The 21745-nt window shown below is 31.4% G+C and overlaps 1 protein-coding gene across 4 annotated transcripts in view; it reads right to left on the bottom strand.

Annotated features, from left to right (window-relative positions):
• The window catches only part of DACH1 (dachshund family transcription factor 1), a gene marked incomplete at both ends in the record, with an annotated part of 412420 nt that overhangs the window by 106240 nt on the left and 284435 nt on the right, over positions 1 to 21745 (bottom strand). For 2 of the 4 annotated variants that reach the window (XM_079902825.1, XM_079902824.1), the window contains 2 exons: positions 8011 to 8145; positions 11506 to 11641. The exons of the other annotated variants lie outside the window; for them this stretch is intronic. In XM_079902825.1, the coding sequence (XP_079758951.1) occupies positions 8011 to 8145; positions 11506 to 11641 (271 nt within the window). The remainder of the gene's footprint in view (positions 1 to 8010; positions 8146 to 11505; positions 11642 to 21745) is intronic. 4 annotated transcript variants of the gene reach the window in all.

Consider the following 21745-nt stretch of genomic DNA (forward strand, 5'->3'; position numbering starts at 1 on the left):
TTTATTATGATAGCTTCCCCATGTAAATTGTGCTGACTGCTCGCCCTTGCACAGTCCTCATTAGACTAATGAAAACCTTCAAACGAAAAAACTAAACAACCTGCCAAATAAAGGTCTGAGGTTATTATGAAAATTACAACTCTGGGAGCTGGAAGAAGCTCTATTCATTAATTCATGCTCAGCAAATTGCTAACTAATTTAGTTGCACTCCTCTGCATTAATGGATTATTTTATAAAAATGTTTTCTACAGCCCAAGACCTTTGGTGCATGCTTTTGAGAGGCTTGAATTCTAATCAACCTTAACAGTAAATTAGGAATGTAATATCTAAATAATAATTGGGATGGCATATGGAGGAAAATAGTGTTTAAAATCCCATGAAAGGTGCTTTTGGTTTTCAGCTTCATCTGTCAATTTCACAGTAGTTAAAACAATTGTACTTGTTTAATATTCTGAAACTGTAGCATAATATACTAGCGACAATGGTAATGTAAAAATTTAAGGAAAGTTTAAAATATAGCTTCTACTGGAACAAAACAGATTTTCATATGCTGAAGTTATCACACAAATTTCTAGGAATAGTTTGCCAAAAGGCACAAGAATAAGTGGTAATAGATAAGGAAAAGTCAGAGGAAAACATCATACCCAGTTCTCCAGAATGGGTGGGCAATATCTCTTTTAAAATATGTTCAAAATACTATCAGGTTTTTATGCATTTAAACATAATAGCCATGAGTTCCATATTGACCTTTCATCTAATGTGTTATATAAACTCCTCCAAATTAGTTCCCATATCTTTAAGATTTACCTCAGCTTTGCTGTCACCTTACAGGTCCTGCAAACAAGGCTGAATGATGTGTTAAATCATTCCATCAAGTTGATGGAGGAATTCAAACTGCTTCAAGCACAAGAGACAAGGGGGCTATTACTTTGCTTCTTAACTCATAACATAGCATTCAAAGTAGTATCACTCCCTCATCTATCAAATGAAGATAAAGCCCTGTGTGTTTGCCCATGTGCAGGGGCACACATAAGCACATGTAAGAATATTAAAAAGGTTCAATAAAAGCAGACTGTGAATATTAGGCAAGATTGGAAATATTTTTAAATGTCATTTTTTTTCTTTTTTTATTAAGCTCTTCAGAAGAAATTCTAATTTACATCTCAGAATAGAAAAATGTTCAAAAGTATTAGGTTGAAACATATGAGATTGTAGATATCTCCTGTTTTGTTCTACAAAAACAACATCACACGAAGCTTATCTGCAGAAACTGGCATTTATATTTTGCTATCAGTTTAGATAAAAAAGATTAAGAAAGCTCTCTGAGTCACTGAACTTTTAATGGCCTATTTTTTTGTACATTTCTTAATATGTCTAATCAGGGAAGAAAGGACAGTGTTTTGTAGTTCTTTTAGAAACATACATATTTGCCCATGTATGAAATAAAAATATACAAAAGAAAAATTGTTTTAGCTTCACTAAAAAATATAGGATATAATATTTCCAAAATGAAGTTTGAAGTTGAGCTAATTCTCAAATAAACATACAGAAGAATGTACACATTCCCTTTAGATCACTTCTACACCAGAATATGTAAAATTTCAACTTGAAACTAGAAAAAATAGAAATCCATGGTTTAAGCAATATGCAAATAAATTCCAAAATTAAAAATTAGAGATAATCAATTCATTAAGTCAATAAACATCTTAAATGAAGGGAATAAAATAATTTATAATAATTCATAAATAAATCATTACATGAAGCAAATTTGTATGTGGAGCTAATATGTTAATCTACTAGTAATTTACTCCTACCTCACTTTTAATGCTATAAAAATATTAGCTATTGGCATGACTACATAAAAATATTTCTTAAACAGTGAGGAAGTGAGTCATTCTGTGCCTATCAAAAAAGCTCAAAAAAATAAAGCTGAATAAGTGGAATAACTAATAGTCTATTCTGTTTTTTCCATGGGGAAAAGACATTTCATCTGACTAAGTAAAAGTAAAACTATTACAGTAAGTAAAATTATTATAAATGTATATTATTATTTATAATGTATCCAAAACTAAATACTCGCTAATAGCATTTAGTTCATGAAAATTATCAGCAGTGGTAACATGATTCAACTTTCTAAGTGTCCAAAAAAGTTTTTAAAACCTAAAGTTATGGATGTCCTGGAGAAGCAACTGACATCTTCGGCATCAATAAATGGCCCTATTTCTTTTAGTAATGTTCATATTAATTACATAATAATAAATTCCTGGAAAATGTAAACTTTAGGTAACATTGAGGTAGTTCATTTTATAAGTGGCTCACATATAGTGTGCTAACATTACCAAAATATAGAAATTTCTAAAGAAAAGCGTTTTTCACTCTGTGTACATCTATATAGTCACATGAGATACTAACAGGTTCAGATTTTTGATATATGTGTGTATGATATTTACTATAAATTAATTTGTGTAATGTTAATCTAGAATTGAAAAAAGGAAGTCATTTTTGAAGACAATCCTAAAAGTAGAATTTTTAAACAACGAGAAATGTGCAAAAGGAAATATATTTCAAAAAAATTATTTCCACAAATAGGAAAAAAGTGATGGCAGTCATTTAAGAAAGATGTTTTGTAGGAAAGTGGTCCACAAGGTTGGATGCTAAGAATAAAGCATTAATAAGAGGGTATCCCAATATGGCCAGTTTGCTAACTACTTTATTGCCTTTAGTGCTTTGTCCTCAAATTCAGAATACCAAAATGAGAACCTTCCATACAAGTCTGTTAACCATTGGAAATATTGGGCACTGCCAAGGAAGAATATGTGACAAAAGAAATGTTTCATGGCCTGAAGCAAATCCCCTGTATTTCCTGCCTCATCTTAAATTATTGCTGCTTCTAAAATGGCAAGAGATACAAACTATTATATATGGAATAATCTACAAGGATATATTGTACAACACAGGGAATATAGCCAATATTTTATAATAACTATAAATGGAGTATAACTTAAAATTGTGAATCACTATATTGTACAGCTGTAACATAATATTGTACATCAACTATACTTCAATAAAAATATATATAATTAGAAAAAATGAAAAATAAAAAATAAAATGTCAGGAGTCACCAATGAAAGTTGTCATATTTTTTATGAAAACAAATAAAGGGAAAAGCCTCAACCATAGGGAAAATTAGAATATATATGAAGAAAAATTCTGTGCAACTGTAGCAGCAAAAGAAGAAGGGAAGTTTTGTATTTCATATGGTTTATTTCACATATCTGACATTCAGTAAATTTTGATTATATCATTTTGGTTTATTTAGTCCAAGACTGAAATACACTAACATAAATTAGGTATCCAGTACTTAGCTCCAATTATAAATGCGCACATTTTCTATAATTGGAAAAAAGCTGATACTGTAGCATACAGTATCATATCTGTAGCATACATTTGATTTTTGGTTAGCAAAAAATTAGATAAATTCCATAGTAACAAAAATGTGCATGTGAAACTACGTGCAAGGTATAAAACATGCTCAAAAATGTGTTGGAAATAGCAGCAATTAAAGCAATTTTAGAAAAACCAGGGAAAAAATTATGCATAAGAGAAGTAACACTGTAAATTAGCACCAAGAGACAGATTTTGTGGGGATAAAGAGAGAAGTGCAGCATAAAGAAACAGGGAGCCTATTTATATAATTTAAATGCCGGGCATATATTCAGAGAAAACTCTAATTAAAATGTACATGCACCCCAATGTTCATAGAATACCCAAGTCATGGAAGCAACCTAAGTGTCCATTGACAGATAAATGGATAAAGAAGATGTGGTACATATATACAATGGAATATTGCTCAGCCATAAAGAAGAATAAAATAATGCCATTTACAGCAACATGGATGGACCTAGAGATTATCATACTAAGTGAAGTAAGACAGAAAGACAAATATCATGTGATATCTCTTATATGTGGAATCTAAAAAAAAAAAAAAGATACAAATGAGCTTATTTACAAAACAGAAACAGACTCACAGGCATAGAAAAAAACTCATGGTTACCAAAGGGGAAAGGGTAGGGGGAGGGATAAATTAGGAGTTTGGGATTAACATTTACACACTTCTTTATATAAAATAGATAAACAAAAGGGTCCTACTGTATAGGACAGGAAACTATACTCAATATCATATAATAACCCTATATTGGAAAAGAATCTGAGAAATAATATATTATATATATACATACATATACATATGTAATTCTTTCATTGTTTCATATATATAAAGCTGAATCACTTTTGCTGTACACCAGAAACTAACACAACATTGTAAATCAACTATACTTCAATTAAAAAAAAAGAAAATGTCAATTAGTACTGCCTATTCCACTAAATTTAGACTGAGGGTAAAAATCAGCAATGTTTTTAAAATCCAGAAAGCTCTAGAGAACTTGCAGTATGTTTGGAAAAGTTAAAAGACATAAAATTGGTTTTGAGGCTATGAGCTGTATCATAGATTTCCTCAGCACATATCCTTGACAAACTCCTAATTTTAGTCAAAGTTCATACTATTAAAATCATTTCTCCTTACACTTGGGATGCTTGAAACAATATTATATGTCTATTACTTCTTGATACACTAACTTGTTTTTCATATTTATATTTTGAATGTACTTTAATTAAACTCTTCCTGGGTTCAAAAACCCATTAGAGTGTTTTTATTTTAAAAACTAAGTAGCAAATTTACTCAGCACTTAGTACTTCTGAGTTCTAACACCTGTAAAGCCACTGGTCCTTCAACTAATAGTGACGTAAATATTCTAATAAAGTCAATAGCTTTTTAATATTAAGAAGATTTTAAAATGCTTAAAAGTTACTGGTGATTAAGATTTTAGACCACAGTGATTCTCAGCATACAAACTAATTTTGGTATCTCTTTTTTTTTTTTTTTTTTTTTTTTTTTTGCGGTACGCGGGCCTCTCACTGCTGTGGCCTCTCCCGTTGCGGAGCACAGGCTCCGGACGCGCAGGCTCAGCGGCCATGGCTCACGGGCCCAGCCGCTCCGCGGCATGTGGGATCTTCCCGGACCGGGGTACGAACCCCTGTCCCCTGCATCGGCAGGCGGACTCTCAACCGCTGTGCCACCAGGGAAGCCCATCAATGTTTTCTTAAGAATTGTTATCTTTTGAATGATTTAAAGTGGTCGGCAGCAAATTACATTTAAGAAGTTCAAGCCTAAAATGACACAAACATGTAATTAATTTCTCTACAAATGTCTCTAAATGAAGTCACTTGTTTTAATACAGATATGTGTAGTAAGAAATTTACAGGGCAAGTATGCAGCACATGATAAATGTAGTCATGAAAGAAAACAATTTTTAATTTAGTAGACCCTATCAATCTAGAAAGCCTATGAATATTTACTATTAATTCAGTATGCTGAAAAATACATAAAAGAGAGTACATAAAAGAGATGAGCATCATATAATAAAATTCTTACTGTAAGAGTATCAAAATCTATTACAATGTCCACGATTCCATAACTACATTTGAAATTATGAGTTTAAAGGTAGTTTCACATTTCTAGGGAGAATATTAAAAACTTACTTTCCTTTATAAAATATACATTAAAATATTGAAAAACTGTTGGGATATGATCAAGGTCTTTATTCTGACAGCAAAACCATTTAAAAAACTTAAGATGTGATAAGAAGTACCATTAGTGATATAGAAAGTTTTTGTGTATATTCCTGGCCAGAACATTCTACTGTTTCATATAAATGTATGTTCTAAAGGTTATGAAATTCCACCTTTTGCCTTTCATCATCGCAGTTATTTTAACTTTCACCATCTCTTAGAATCTTCTAGTAATTTAGCACAGATCAATATGCATTCATAGATTGTCTAGTCTGTTTAAAGCAAATGTAATACACACATGACTCCAAGGCGTATACAGTCTAGTACTGGAAGCAGACCAATGAAAAAATAACTTCCAAATAACAAGGAAAATGTTGTTATGAAGATTTGGAGGGCAGGCACACAGGAACACCAGCAGTGGGATCCCTATATCAACCTAGTATGGTATCTCAGGAAAGGCTCTATGATGGCAAAGTTAAAATAGTAGTAACAAATAGATGATGGGTATATAGACAGATGATGGGCAGATAGGCAGACAGAACTGAAGACTCACGGAAAAAGAAAGTTACAAAAATTATAGTCAACTCAACTTGAAACATGAGAGTGTAGAAAGCTCCCACCAAAAATTCCAGTGAGATTCATTATTCCAATCATATTATTGGTCATTTCTTTGGTGGTCTCTTCACTACCACCTCCAGGCTTTTATATTTCACTCCCAACCTTTTTTCACCAAGGTTCTGCAAGAGAACTAAACCCTAATATCCTGACAACCACTGTATATCATAAAACTTCTCTCTTATGCATTTCAAGTGAAACTAGCTATGTAGCATCTATGGGAAAACTGAGAAATGAATCACTAAAATCATTTTCTATAGGGCTTCATTCTTTCATAGAACCCTAGTGGAGAATGGCTACTTAATCCAAATAATGAATTTTTATATTTCAATATTCTTACTTAAAACTTAAATCATCTATGCAGTTTTATATTTTATTACTATAAAAATTTCCATAATGTTTCCTCAAATTTGTTTTTGATTAAATATAAAAGGTATATGTCAAAAGATACATAGGCATTATATATTTTTCTTCATTTTTGAAGAAGAACTCACAGAAAATTAGAATTAGACATTTAGAGGCAATCTTGTTCACTGATGCACTTGTATATGTTCCACCCAGCTTTGTGATAATATTTGAAAGCGAATTTTAAAATAAATAATTAGGAAGTTACCTTAATGCTGCTCTCAAATATGCCTAGATTTTGACATGTTAGCACCTAGAAAAGATTACCATTTTCTTATTAATTGCATAATGCCGATAATTTAATTTATAGAAATGCAGTGTTCTTTCTTCCTAAGGACTCAGCAGAGCTGTTTTCATGTTGAACAGAAAAATGTTTATGTAAGCATTTTTACTTTTTGTGAATAGTCATTTTCGAGGAAAAATGGTTGGTCCACCTAAACTCAGTCTTTCTCCAATCATGTCATTCTGATTATCTAAATAGCCAATTTTACTTATCTTCCTTTTTGACAGCCAATGAATTGTACCTTTTGTATAATTATGTTTTCCAAAGAAACAATCCTTTTCATAACGTTGATTACTTGATATTCATGTCAAAAAAGACAGTCAAAGTATCCAGTCTATATTATTAATAAAATTTGAAAATATTAAATTAAGATGAAAAAGATATGGCAGGGCTGCAGTGGTCCCAATTTAAATTTACCATTTGAAAACATTAATTTGCATCCAATAGCATAAATTTCCAACATGCATGTAAAATAATATTTCAATTCTCCATGAAAGTATTTCATGAAATAAGGCATGAAAAGACAAATTTTTGCCTGTGAAAATGAGTTAGGCTGGTACAAATAAAATATAAATAGGAAACTCTCACAGCTTTGCACAATCTTGGCTTTGTTATTTGTTGCATACACTTTAGAAACAACTACTAGTACATTGGTTGATAAGATTCACTATATTTCTTGGTTGATCAAATGACCATGTGTCTTTTAATCCAAAAAATAATCATAATAATCCTTTGTATATTGTCCTTGCTCTATTATGCTAAGTAAAATGACAATTGACCCTAAAAGCACAGAGAAAGAACAACTATAGTCCTTGAGGAACTCAGAGATAACAATTAAAACAAACAATTCTCTTTTTTTAAACGTACTGGAAAATAAATGAACATTTACCTGTTGTTTAAGATAAATATGTCTCATTCATATTTCTTTTTTGTTGAATAGGCATTTTACTTAATATTATAGGTTTTTTAAATGTTTATATGCCATCTTCTAATATAATCTAGAAATATACGTTGTTCTATGATTAAAACCTAGTTCATATGTTGAGCAGGAAAAACAAGACCTTATAATCATATATTACCTTTTTCAATATGCATCCTTTTTGACTCATGTCCCATGTCATGACCAGCCAAATCTCCCTCTTTGGGCCCAGGGAGTACGTTTGGTGATAAACCCATCAGCATCTGGTTCATGGACAAACCATTCTGATGGACAGCTGTCAAGTCAGAAACAAAATAATAAAGACTAAAACACCATAATATACAATATTCAAATAACTTATTTAAATTCTTTTGGACTCAGAAATAAATATAATACCATGGTGTAACTTTAAAATTATAATCTATCTCTAAGTTGAACACTGTGAGAACTGATAACTATGATAATTTTTGAGAACAAGCAGAAATATATTGAAAATGAAACTGCTTTATCTTATTTTTATTTCACATAAAATATGTATATTTTCTCATGTCTGGAATACTTTTGAATGGCCATACCCCTATAACCATTACAAATGAAATATTCAAGCTTTATCTAGTGTATCACATTCTCTCCTTAGCATATAACCTTCCTTAACTCTGCAAAAACTGCAACCTTAACGTTAGAACACTCTTTAATACTATAAAGTTAAAACATAATTTAAAAAAAATTCTAGTGGCATGAGAGGGCAAATAGTGTTTTCAACAAGTTAAGGCACTGACATAGCTGTTTCAAGAGTCCTATTCTAGTCAATAAAACACGAAGTTTCACAGATATCAAAGTACTTCTTTAAAAATTGGGATTTGAACTCAAATTTAAAAATAAAAGAGCCCAATTAATACCTATTAAATGGTTGAATGATTAGAAACAATAATTTCTTTCTTGAACTATTAAGAGTAACCTGTCACTACTGAAATGATAAAGCAGATGATCAAATATCCTTATGATCACAATCCAGTCAATAAATTTCTTAATAAATTGCCCATGAAAATCTTGGTTTTGTGCAAAAATTTTGAAGAAAAATCATTCCATAAAACCTTACTTTCACTGCAAAAAGTATAGTTTTAAAATGTGTATAAAATAATATATAAGACTATGTTAGGAATTACCATTTGGAAATCACCATAGTAATAATTGTTTCAGGGAAGAATCTTCAATGAACAATTGTGAAAGTAGTGAAGTGAAAGTTTGATGAAGAATAGAACATTTACATAATGTTAAGATATCTCCTCACAAGATACTTATTATCTACAAAGGTTAAAAACAACTTAAAAAGGAACTTTACAAGAGAGAAATCTAGAAGTCAGTCACTAACTCAGCCAAGTGATGGTTATCACAAGTATTGGCAAAATATCATATATCTTCTGAAATCATGCACTGAGAAGGACACACTATCATGCCTGTGTCATTCCTGCCAAAAATACATAACTTAAGTCAAATTATGAGAAAACATCAAAAATTTCCAACCTGAGGGACATTCTATAAAATAAATGGTATGCATTCTCCAAAAATGTCAAGGTACTGAAAGATAAAAAAGATTAAGGAACCATTTCAGATTTAAAAGGATTAAGGGCACATGACAAGTAATTTCAACATGTGATCCAGGATTGGATTTTGGACCAGGAAAGAAAAATCTCTTATTATTAAAAATATTAGTCAGGAAAAAAAGGAAAAAATAATAGTGGGAAAGCTGGTGAAATTTGAATAAGGTGTGCAGCTTATAGAATAGTATGATAATAGTCTTAATTTCCTGATTTTAACCACTATTCTGTGGTTATGTAAGGGAAATTCCTTGTTTGTACAAAATAAACAATGGAGTATTTGAGGTAAAGAAGCACAGTGTCTGTGATAAGGACAATAAGGTGGCATTAGGCTTTTATCAGGTATATCTTTCAGAAAGATCAACTGATTGAGTGAAACTGGATGGTAAATATTTAAGAATTTTTAATTATTTTTGAATTTTTTATGTTAGTCTAAAGTTAAAAATAAATATGCATACATTTGCACATGTATGTGTGTATATGCATATATGTGTACACGTGTGTGTACATGTGTCAATATTTCCATTTGGACAATTATGGTAGTCCATGCATGCAAAAGTAATTACTTTGTTTCTATCAAGAATTTTAAAATATGATTAGTAAAACAAAGACTGTATATCAAAACTCTCAAATCTTTCCCTATTTGTCTGTATTTCTGATTATTATGAAAAAAATATAATTTTCTTTTCTAGGACAGCTCCTTTCCAATGATACCTTAAAAAGCATTAGACATGAAACCAAATATTCATTATTAAATTTCTGATTCTAACGACAGCATGGCACAAAGGCATATCGAAAATATTTTATTTGAAAAATGCTTTGAAGTAGTGTTAACTGAGGTTTACCAGCCCCAGAAATATAATTGATTTGGCAATGATTATCAAGTGCTATATCCATTTTTATTAATAAACAGTAATAATCATCTCTTACAAACTTAGGGAAATATAAACAGGCTAAATAAAGTATACATATTTAGAATTACATTGAATTCTATGTAATTGTCAATGATTGACTATTTTAAAAATAATTTTATTACATACAATTTGACCAATATTTATGTTATCCACCTCCACAGTATCTATATTGAGGATATGCAAACTTTCCTTTATAGCTTATAAAGACACTTTCTAAGAAATGCTTTTTTCTATTATGAAGATATTCTCAACAACCAAATAACTTCAATAAATTTTGTGTAATTAAATGAAGTTTATGCTATAAGCATGATTTCCTAAAATAATAACTAAAGTCTGTAAACAATACAGTAAGTATTGGTTTTAGCAACCAAGGTAGTCTGTTAATATGCTCATTTTATTGGTAAATAATATTAGATTATTGTACATACAAAAAATAACCAGTTAATTGAATGGTGTATTAACTTTACTCTTAATTTTCTTGGCCATAAGGACCAGGATTAAATATCTGAAAATGTGATCATGAAATAAAATATAACCTTACTTTTTAGAATTTAATAATAATAACATGTGATGATAATATGCATTATTGACTGTTACTAATTCAAATCCTAAAATTTAACCAATTTCACACTCTTCAATCTATTGATCTTCTGAATGACTACAAAATGTTTTAAAAATCAGTTATTTTGAATTCTATTTCTTTTATTCCTCTTTGTGGATGTCTTTGTCAATACAAGGATGAAGTTTAAAAATTACTGAATTTTAAAAAATGGCAGGGATGGGATTAAAGGAACGAAGAGGAATAAACCATAAACAGTATACTTGGACGCTAGGTATTTGAGAGTTGGAGGTGTTTACCTCAGAAACTAACCTAGAAGGTTACTTACTTTCTCTAACTGTTTCATAGCTCAAATCTTTATGTGTGGCATCAAAGAGAGGGAGTTTATATCAGAACCTGTTAATGTAGTACCATACCTCATGATATTGCAAACTGGGAGACATAATTTTGAGAGATGGCTATTGCTACAGAGCGTCAGAACATGATACATCTGAGATCTATTTGGAATGAGGGCATTTTGATTAAAAAAGCCAGCTGCACCTAATAAAGTTTAAAATGGTGACAAGTGGAAGTACGACACCTACGGATTCTGTCCGAGGAGCTCTCAGTCCGGGCTGGGGAGCTGGATACGCTGCTGCTGCGGTGTGATGATGGGTGGCTGCCAGGCCTTCGGCCCTCCTCCAGGGAGGGGGCAGGCGAGGGGCTGTCGGGAACACGCTCCTACACCACCATGGTTGGGGGGTGAGGAGGGGGGAGAAAAGAGGTAAATACATTGGACCTTTGCTTAAGGAATGTTGATTTTTCTTAATTCTATAGATACGTGAAGACAAACACATTTTTTCATCAACATTTATTTGGATTAAACGACACCTTTTATCTTGAGAAAAGTCAAAGTAAGGAAAGAATAGAAAGGAAAATGGCTCTATAGGTGAACATCGCTGTAGTAATGGTAAATGTCATGCCTTCTTTGGGTAAAAGGAGAGATCAAAAAAGACATCCAGTTTAGAACCATTAGACAACAAAGAATTAACAGAACAAAGCAGGTTTTAATTCTAGACAATTATTAATTTAAAAAATCTTTAAATAAATTATATTGCTTCAGCAAGTGTCTAGGATCATTTAACACACAGATTATCACCATGACATCATAATAATAATACCGGAGGCATTGTTAACACCTATTTCATTATGGGGCTGCTCTGGATATACTTAGTTACATTTTAAGGCATCATAGAAATCTATTATTATTTAACATTTGAACAATTTTCTTTGATTCTAATAATTTTCAGACTCCTAGCTCCAATGCAACCACACAAATATATTAGGGAAAATTCATGAAATATGTATTAGTTTTATCCCAGGGAAACCTGGTATCATGTTTCCTGATACTGTTCTATGTTAACACTCAGGTCCCACTCCATACCTTCCCCTTTAAGTTTTGCACCTTCCCTATGAGACCAATGTGCAAATGTATTGTATAACTGTCTCCAATGAGCTATTATAAATAGAGTTACTGATTAAGAAATAAGATACTCATTTGTTAATATTTTCTTCGAGCAACAAGATGTTTATAGCTTCAGCTATCAACACACACAGGCCTTGAAGAACAGTCTTTTCAATAATTCATAAATATTTGGAAGTGTACAAATAAACTGATACATGATACATAATAAATAATAAGTAAATTATTCCTGATTAGAGTGCAAAGATGCAAATATGAAAAAAAGCAGACTTTTTAAAAGAAAAAAGTTCTAAAATGGAATCGGCCTGTAGGAGGCTGTTTTCAAAATATCAAAGGCTAATGTAATATGGAAGACACACAAGGCTTTGTACTAACAGAGAAAGAGGGTCATATATGTCTTCAAACTCAAAAGTTCCTTTAAGCCTTGTGATGGGTTGCAATTCTACTTTGAATTAGAATCACCTGGGAAGTTCTTCAACATGCCTATGCCTGGGCTTTACTCCCCAAGATTCTGGCTTACTGAAGGTCATGAGTTGAATTGTGTCCCTCCAAAATGATTGAAGTCCTGACCCCCAATACCTATGAATGTAAGCATTTGGAAATAGGGTCTTTGCAGATGAAATTAGTTACAATGAGGTAATATTAAAGTAGGGTGGGCTCTTCATCCAACATGACAGATGTCTTCACAAGAGGACATTGTGAAGATATTGGAAAAATGTGAAAAATGGAAAAATTGTGAAGAGGGAAAAATGTCATGTGAAGATGAGGTAGAGATCTGAGCTCTGCAGCTGCAAGCCAAGGATTGCCAAGGATTGCCAGCCACCAGGCGAAACTATGGAGATGCAAGGAAGGATTCTACCTAGAATTTCAGAGGGAGCATGGTACTGCTGACATCTTGCTTTTGACTCCAGAAATGTGAGGGTATAAATTTCTGTTGTTTTAAGCCACCCAGTTTGTTGTACTTTCTCACAGCAACCTTATACACTGAGTCTGAAGGGGGGCCCAGAAGCCAGTATTTTTTAATGCTCTCCAGGCGATTTTAATGTATATCCAAGACTGAGCACCACTTGTTTCATACCCTTTTAATTTTTCAGTCCTACACATTGTCAATAAACATCTTCAACAGAGGTTCTATTCTTGAGGATCATGACAAATAAAATGAAAGTAACCCTCAAGATAGCTAAGCCCTCTTCCAAAATCCATACATAAAACTGTTTCTCAATATATATACCATAAAATAAAAAAATAGTCCCAAAAGGAACTTTACAACAAATAATTTGCCAGGTCAAACAATATTGTACCAAAAGGAAAAAAGAAAAATGTCAACTAAATTCTACTCTCAAAAGTTGCAAGACGTATTTTTAAACTCTATGTCTCAACATGCAAAATGAACACAATATTAGTTATTTTTTCCACAATAAATAAATCAAACAAGCTATGCTTCTAAATGGTATAAGTTCTTTAGTTCACATGGCAAACAAATGACCTACATTTCTAAAAAACAAACACATATACGATTTAAAAGAGCGGAGAATCCACATCTGGATGCCAAAAGTTACTTCCTATCTTCTAATTATAATTTAAAAGCAGCTGGGATTATAAATCTTTCTTCTTAACATTCACCCCTACCTTAAACTATGAAGCAGCTTCAAACTGTACATTTATTATGTGTTCAGTTTGATGAGTTTTGTCGAGATCTAGACTGTTTCCATAACCCCAGAAAGATTTCTCATGCCCCTTCCCAGTCTATTCCTTCTATCCCCAGAAGCAACGTCTTTCTGAATTCTATCACCAGGGAGTAGTTTGGCTGGTTCTAGAATTTCATAAAAATGGACTCATATAGTACATACTTTTTATGTCTGGTTTTTTTTACACAACGAAATGTTTTTTAGATTCATTCAGGTTATCGCATGTATTAATAGTTTACCTTTTTTACTTTTTAATATATTCAATTGCACAAATATCCCACAATTTTTAATTTAAAAATAAGGCAATAAAGTTCACATCAAGTCTTTGCAATCACAAATCAAAGGATAATCTTGGCTTCTGTGCAGCATTCAAAGGCTGGAGTTTGTATCATTTTTGGAATATCTGTGCATTTATTATAGAGTATGGATTTATAAAACTGTATAGAACTCCTTTTTAGTCTGTATAAATGTATTAATAAGCCATGCTATAGTTAACTGCATACATGACCAGATATACATGATATAGAGTCTAACCTTGATTTCTCGAAATTCTGATAAAGAGGTACATAAGTTTGATAAGCTTTAAAGCTAATTCCTAATACATCTAATTCTTAACGCTTGGATTATGCAGAAACACATGGTATATATTTAGGAAACAACATTATTATATTTTTATATAAATAAAATTTTCTAAATTAGCCATTCTATTTTCTCCCAAAGTCACTCAATCAATGTTTATCCATCAATACATTTTAATATTCCTCTGAATAATTATGTAAGTGATCATATTTTCAGTGGCATGTGTTTAGCCAAACAGAGGTAAAGTGCAATCTTGAAATAAATCAATCCCTCTAAAATCATTTTGCAAGTCTGAGTTTCCTGTCATAATAGATTTCTCAGTGGCACTAATGGAAAGCATGAGAAACTGATTTTTTCCTGAGATATTTAACTCATAAAATATGTAAATATTTAGTGCACAAAACTCTAGTAACAATGATTGTGCCATTGAACAATTATTTATTTATTTTCCACATAAGTATAACAATTTTTTCATTAGTCAATTTTATTTAACTGTAAAAGTTTTCCTTGATGATTCTTTTCATTCATGCATTATTCACTTATTCACTTATACATTCATAACACTCTAAAGGTCACATAATAAACTAAGTCAAAAATAAGCTAGATTAAAATCTTAATGTAAAATAATATTAAATCATAATTTAAGGCTTAGGAAACATAGGTGAAATTGTAGTATTTATTTTAGCTTTAGCTTATTTTTACTTTAATTATATTTTTTGTCTAAGAACAAAGGATACAGACAATATTTAATACTTTTACTTAAAGAAATATTTTAATTTATGCAAATTTTTATGCTTTAGAAGCTTAAGTATTTAATTGAAACTTTCTATAAACTGAGACACAACATATTCAGTCATTTCACTTAATGTATAATTTCAATCTTTGGAACATGATGTATTGTTCTTTGAAGAATTTCATTAAAGTAAAATCCATTGAGCAAGTAAGATTTGAATACATTGTTGCACAATAAATTAATTTATTTCAACAGCTTAATTCTTTTATCATATTTATATGCTTGCCTTTCCAGAGTATGCTATAAGATGGAGAATAATGGAGACAGTAAAGAATTGCTTAGGAGAGAATCTCATAATTATTACTGAAACAAAATAGATAATGAGTTTTATTCAGACATAATAAGAAAGAAGCAGTTCAATGTCTATAGGGAAACTATGTAAACTGGATTTATCATTTCATTTGTGTGAGACCCTTTAACCTCCAAAATGGCCCTAAAGTAGGACAAAGAGGAAGAATATTTAATTTAATACTTCAACACACTGCTTTACAGTCCTGCATCATAACTCCACCAATCAATAAAACACAATCTTTTGCAGTGTTCCATCTTTATAAAACTAGCCACAATAATAAATGAAAATGTAAGAGGAATACACTCTCACTGAAAAAAAAAAGGTCATACTAATAAACTAATGGTATCAGAATAACAATAAAGGGAAAGCTGCATTTATTGCCTCTAGGTAGAACAAGAAGTATTGGTCTCTACCACAATTCAGAATCAAAGGTGGAATTTAAAACAATGAATTCTAAAATTCCAAAATAAAAAGGAGTTTGGGATTAACATATACACACTACTATATATAAAATAGATAACCAACAAGGACCTACTATATAGCACAGGGAACCATACTCAATATTTTGTAATAACCTATAAGGAAAAAGAATCTGAAAAAGAACATATATACATATATCTAGCTGAATATATACCTATCTACATATATAGCTGAATCACTTTGCTGTACAACCAAAGCTAACACAACATTGTAAATCAACTGTACTTCAATAAAAAAATAAATTAAATAAAAATTAAATAAAACATATAAAATATTCAGTATTACACACGTGATTAATTAAACATTAAAAAATGTATTGTGTCTGCTGCCTCATCTCCACCACAAAATGCATTATATTTTATCAACTTAAAATATTTTCTTAGAGTAAGATTAAATAATCACAACTTATTTCTCTAAATGGGTTATTTCATTTAGCTTTACTTTATATTGCTCTCTTTAATTATCTTCATTTTCATCTCTTTATCAGTTAGCAATTCCCTTATTGAGTATGTTATAGAAGTGGGGAGAAGATATTCTAATAATTTATCTTAATACAACTTTTATCTTATGAAATTGAAGTTGACTAGCACTTTATAAAACCTAAACTCCTGAGCTTTAACACAACTCAGACTTCATTCGTTCAGAGAATATTTACTAAGCACTTAATATATGCCAGTGTTCTAGGCTCTGGTTACACGTAAGTAAACAAAACTGACAAAACTCCTTTCCCTCATGGAGCATATATCATCAGCTAGTAAATACTGTTAGTGAAATCCAGAATCATACACACTGATTGTGACACCCATATTCTCTTATTCTGGAAAAGTGAACTGAAAGGATAAATAATAAGATTGGGATTCTGGGTTTAGGAAAATGTTAAAAAGTACTTCTGGAAGACATAAACAAACCTAACATACTTGCATCTGGTAGAATATCTGGTAGCCACCATCAAAACTCCTTAACTCAGAGTTCTAAATTGAGGCTTCAAGGGATATTTACATAGCTCTTTTTATTTGTTTTGATGATGATACTCAAGAAATACTCAATTTTGCTAAATGGGAAAGTGGTAAGACCCATGAGTGTAGTCATAAACAACATCATTTTATTCTCCTACTGTCTCTTCAAACTTATTCAGTGTTGATAGGGAACTATATTTTTCCCATATCTGTATGAAAATTCAGGCAGCCTAGTAACTTTCCAGATTCTTATTTGGTAATATAAACTCCTACAGTTACTTTGAGCGGCAAAAGACAGTCTCGACTCAGAAGTTATACCTCAGGCTTCTGTAATAATAAATACTATTATCTTAATTAAAAGAGAAGTCCCTCCTTTTCTATAGTCAAGTAGGTAGAATAGAGGGAGGAGAGCAAGGAAGAAATGGTAAGTTCTGATTTGGCCAGCATTGCCATCAATTGGCATCACTCTGTTCGTGCCAAATGTTTAAAGCCAACTTTTTATCTAGTTAAGGCACTGTGTATGTTCTAAGTGGCCACCACCTCTATGAACTGCTTACAGTTCCTTGATGGGTCTAATTCGTCTCGGTGTTCCTCTGTCCTCTGAATTTCTGGCGTAAGTGCACCTGGATGCTTGATTCAAGTTGATCTGGGGGCAAGAGTACTTCATAGATGGTGGTGTATGCTTTCACTGGAAGTGCATAATGTCTTCTTGGTTGCATTTTATGATGCCAGCCACCACTGATAATCATAGCCCAGATTCATCACTTCATTAGGACGTGCAATTTGATGGATTCGAAATATATCATTCCATACTCATTTATTTGCAATATTTCATTCCATACTCATTTATTTATATGAATAGAAAGTTTCTCTCATGCATCATTGTGTTATCCTGAGGGACAGTCTGTATGGGAAAGGCAGGAAAATGCTTGACTCCACCCCTTTATCCTTTATTTAAACCCTTATTTGTCCTTTAAAAGAATCAATTCCCTAGAATTCTCCAAGGGAGAATTGTATTATATTTAGTATTATTATAAACTCATGGATCTAAATATGTTTTATATTTCAATACACTGATGTATGGCATCCTTAGTGGTAGTTGTGTTTTAATACTTCCTTTTTCTTGTTAGCATTCTCTTTTCATATTTAATATCAATACCCAAATAAACATGAAGAGAGAAGACTTAACTGTTTCTCTAAATCCAGGTAAAATTTAGACGAAATAGTTTTTTTGCAAAAAAAAAAAAGTTTAAAAGTGATGCATACATCTAGAGTTATTTATGGTTGTCCCAAGATAAACTATTCTGTAACCCAAAGCAAACATGAGGTAAATGACATTGCTGTAAGATTTTTTAATCTACTTCAAGAATCTGGTTACTCTGGTTCTAGTTTTTATGATCTTTAAACATTTTGAACTTCATGCAAGTAAAGTCCTATTTACTGATATAGCATTTTAGGGACCTGTTTTGAAAAAAAGTATTAGAGAATGGAAAATGTATACATTGTATTTAAAATTTTTTTCAATGTTTAATTCTTTAAATGAGAATGTCATAAACAATCTCTATTTCTCTCTCTCTCTCTCTCTCACACACACACACACACACACACACACACACACTCACACACACACACACAAAACAGCAGATTGGCAGAGAAAACTAACAAAGTTAAGTCATATTCCCTGTTCTCAGAAAAATGCTGTAATGTGGCATGTGAGGAAAGATTATTCAGTAATGTAGAATAATATGAATGTTGCCAAATTTCTCAAAAACAATTCCATATTATCACTAAAGAAAAGTGAAATCTGGAAAAAAAATACATTTAAAAGTCTGCTTTAAAAAAAAAAAAAGTCTGCTTTATATACTACTGAACTAGCAAACCCACCAAAAGCAAAATACACTACTTTTGTTAGGTGAAAAGGGTTGAACAAGCAAAAGAGCGTGAGAGAGACAGAGAGAGAGGTCTTACTATATAATTGCAACTATATTTCAAAAGCCTGACACAGATTCCCTATAAAATTCTAGAACTTATTTTTAAACAGAAGATTGTGAATACTTGGGGGGAAAATAAACCAGTGATAATATGAAGATAATGTCACTATAGAAAGTCTTCTAATGATTTTATAAATACTAATTTACTCATTATGACAACCTGATGAGGTAATAATGATATAATCCCCATTGTACGGAAAAGGAAACAAAGACAGGGATATTAAGTGACTTTTACAAGGTCATAAGACTAGGAGATGGCAGAGCTGGAATATAAACCCAGGAAGTCTTCCTCCAGAATCCATGTTTTAAACCACTAAAATATGTTGTCTTGCTTCTTTTTAATTTTCTTTTTATTTCAGAAAGAACCATTTTTTAAAAATCCTTATGATATCATTGTGAATTTATTAAATAAAAGTGAGAAAAATATTGATTCATTCAGGGGGATTTGGGGTTACTTGATGAATGATTCCCAAAGAGAACCAATTAGTAGAACATTTCAGCCTATTAGAAAATCTCTAATGACAAGAGGAATTGATCTCTTGATTTATACTGTTTATTTTCCTCAGTGATTTAAAGTAATACAATCCTTTTACAATTTGGAAATGATACAAAGATGGTATAAATAGCTAATATGATAGTTTGGAATATTAACACTCAAGAATATCTAAAGAGCCTAAATCAATAGACTGGAAAATAAAAAAAAATTAATATGGATAAATGCAAATTCCTAATACAAGTAAAAGATAAAGAATTGGCTTAGTAGAATTTCATGTCAAAAATGCATGAGATTTACCGAGTCACACATTCAACTAGCAAAAATAGTTATGAACTATGACTAAATTTATAAACTATTGTCCAAACTGAGGTTTATGTTAGTTCTGGTCTCTTCACTGATGGGTTCACTTCTAGAGTAATATGCAGGAGAGGGGTAGTGAGGAGGGGGCTTATTTAAGAAAAGGAAGGTCAACCAAGAGGCTTGATGAAAAATTGTCAGAAGAAATTAGAATTTTGGTCTGGAAAAAAGAAACACCACAGGTACTATAGCAGAGGACTTAAATATTTAAATAGTTAGAACACAGAAGAATTAGGAGACATTTTTTCCAAGAAAATAAAGTTAAAGTAGAAGCTATTGAGAGGAAAATTTTAATTTGATCAATTAATACCTTCACACTCTTAAATTTGCTGAAAATAGAATAGGCCTTCTATAAAATAGATATATAAAAATGGGTAGAGAGGATGCAGGAATGCTTTCTCCACCACGGAGGGAGCTGGATTACAAAACACCTAACATCCCAAGCCTATGACTCTTCATGTTCTATGAATATTAAACAGTAAAAGTGTATGGGTTTCACTGATACATAATAGACTAATACAGAATGTCTAATGATTTAATATAATCTTAGACATTTAGCTATTTGGGATTTAAGGTAGAATTATTATTGTATAAACAGTATATGTCCTTTTCCTCCCTCCTCAAAGTTACCTTACTAAAATATTTACAGTAGTCCAAGACAATCAACCAGAGAAAATCTAAATTCAGTACTTTAGCAGACTGTCATGGAGGCTTGCATTTAAAGTAAATAACAATGTCATGGTGGTACTGTCCTCACCTATATAATTTTCTTTTCCTCAATGCTTTTAATTTCTTTTCCTTTCAATGCCAAATCCTATGGCTTTATGGTGTTTGACAGTTTAGTTTGTGCTGCTTCCATTTACCACAGCCTAAGATCCACATGGGTTTGAGTTAATCAGAACTCAAGGATTAGCAAAATTTTCCTATAAAAAGCTAGCTAGCAAATATTTTATTCAACACTGCCTTTGTATTTGAAAGTACCATAGACATTATGTAAATTAGAGTGTGGCTAATATCCAGAAAACTTTATTTATGGACACTAAAATTTGAATTCCATATAATTTTCATGTGTCATGAAGGATTATTCTTCTTTTGATTTTTTTTCCAACCAGTTAAAAATGTAAAATCATTCTTAATTCATGGTCCATCCAAAAACTGACAGCAGCGTAGGTTTTACCCAAGTTCAGCAGCTTGCAGACCCTGCTCTACTGCTTGAACTGGTAGGTACATTTTCATAAATAGGTTTATAAGAAAATCATTGGAGTTCCTTTAGTTCGTAGAAATAGATAACAAAACATTTTTTTAAGCTTGTAACTCTGAGAGCTATGTTTTTGCTTTTCTTCTGTCCTACAAATTCTTTTTGCTATTCTCATTTGGGTTGAGTTTTAATTTTAATTCTTGTCATTACTGTCAAAAAATGTAAATAGCACATTCCTGCATATGGACCATCCCTCAAAGCCTATTTTCTCTTGTTTTATCATTTCTTCCAGTGGGGGTAAATCTTTGGTATTTAACATTTCACTTTTAATTGGCCTTCATATTTAGAATCTTTTCAGGCAAACAAACTTGTAGGCTCTATTCTAATTACCCACTTGGGCCCCTTACTCTTTAAAGTGACATAAGAGTCAACCATTTTCTTTGGGGAAAATAAAAATTTCCCCTGAATTAAGTTTAATTAATATGTATCATATGAGTTTACTAAACACTGCTTCGAATGAGTGAGACAATGA

This window comes from Stenella coeruleoalba (genome assembly GCF_951394435.1).
Source record: "Stenella coeruleoalba genome assembly, chromosome: 18".
Classification (NCBI taxonomy): Eukaryota; Metazoa; Chordata; class Mammalia; order Artiodactyla; family Delphinidae; genus Stenella; species Stenella coeruleoalba.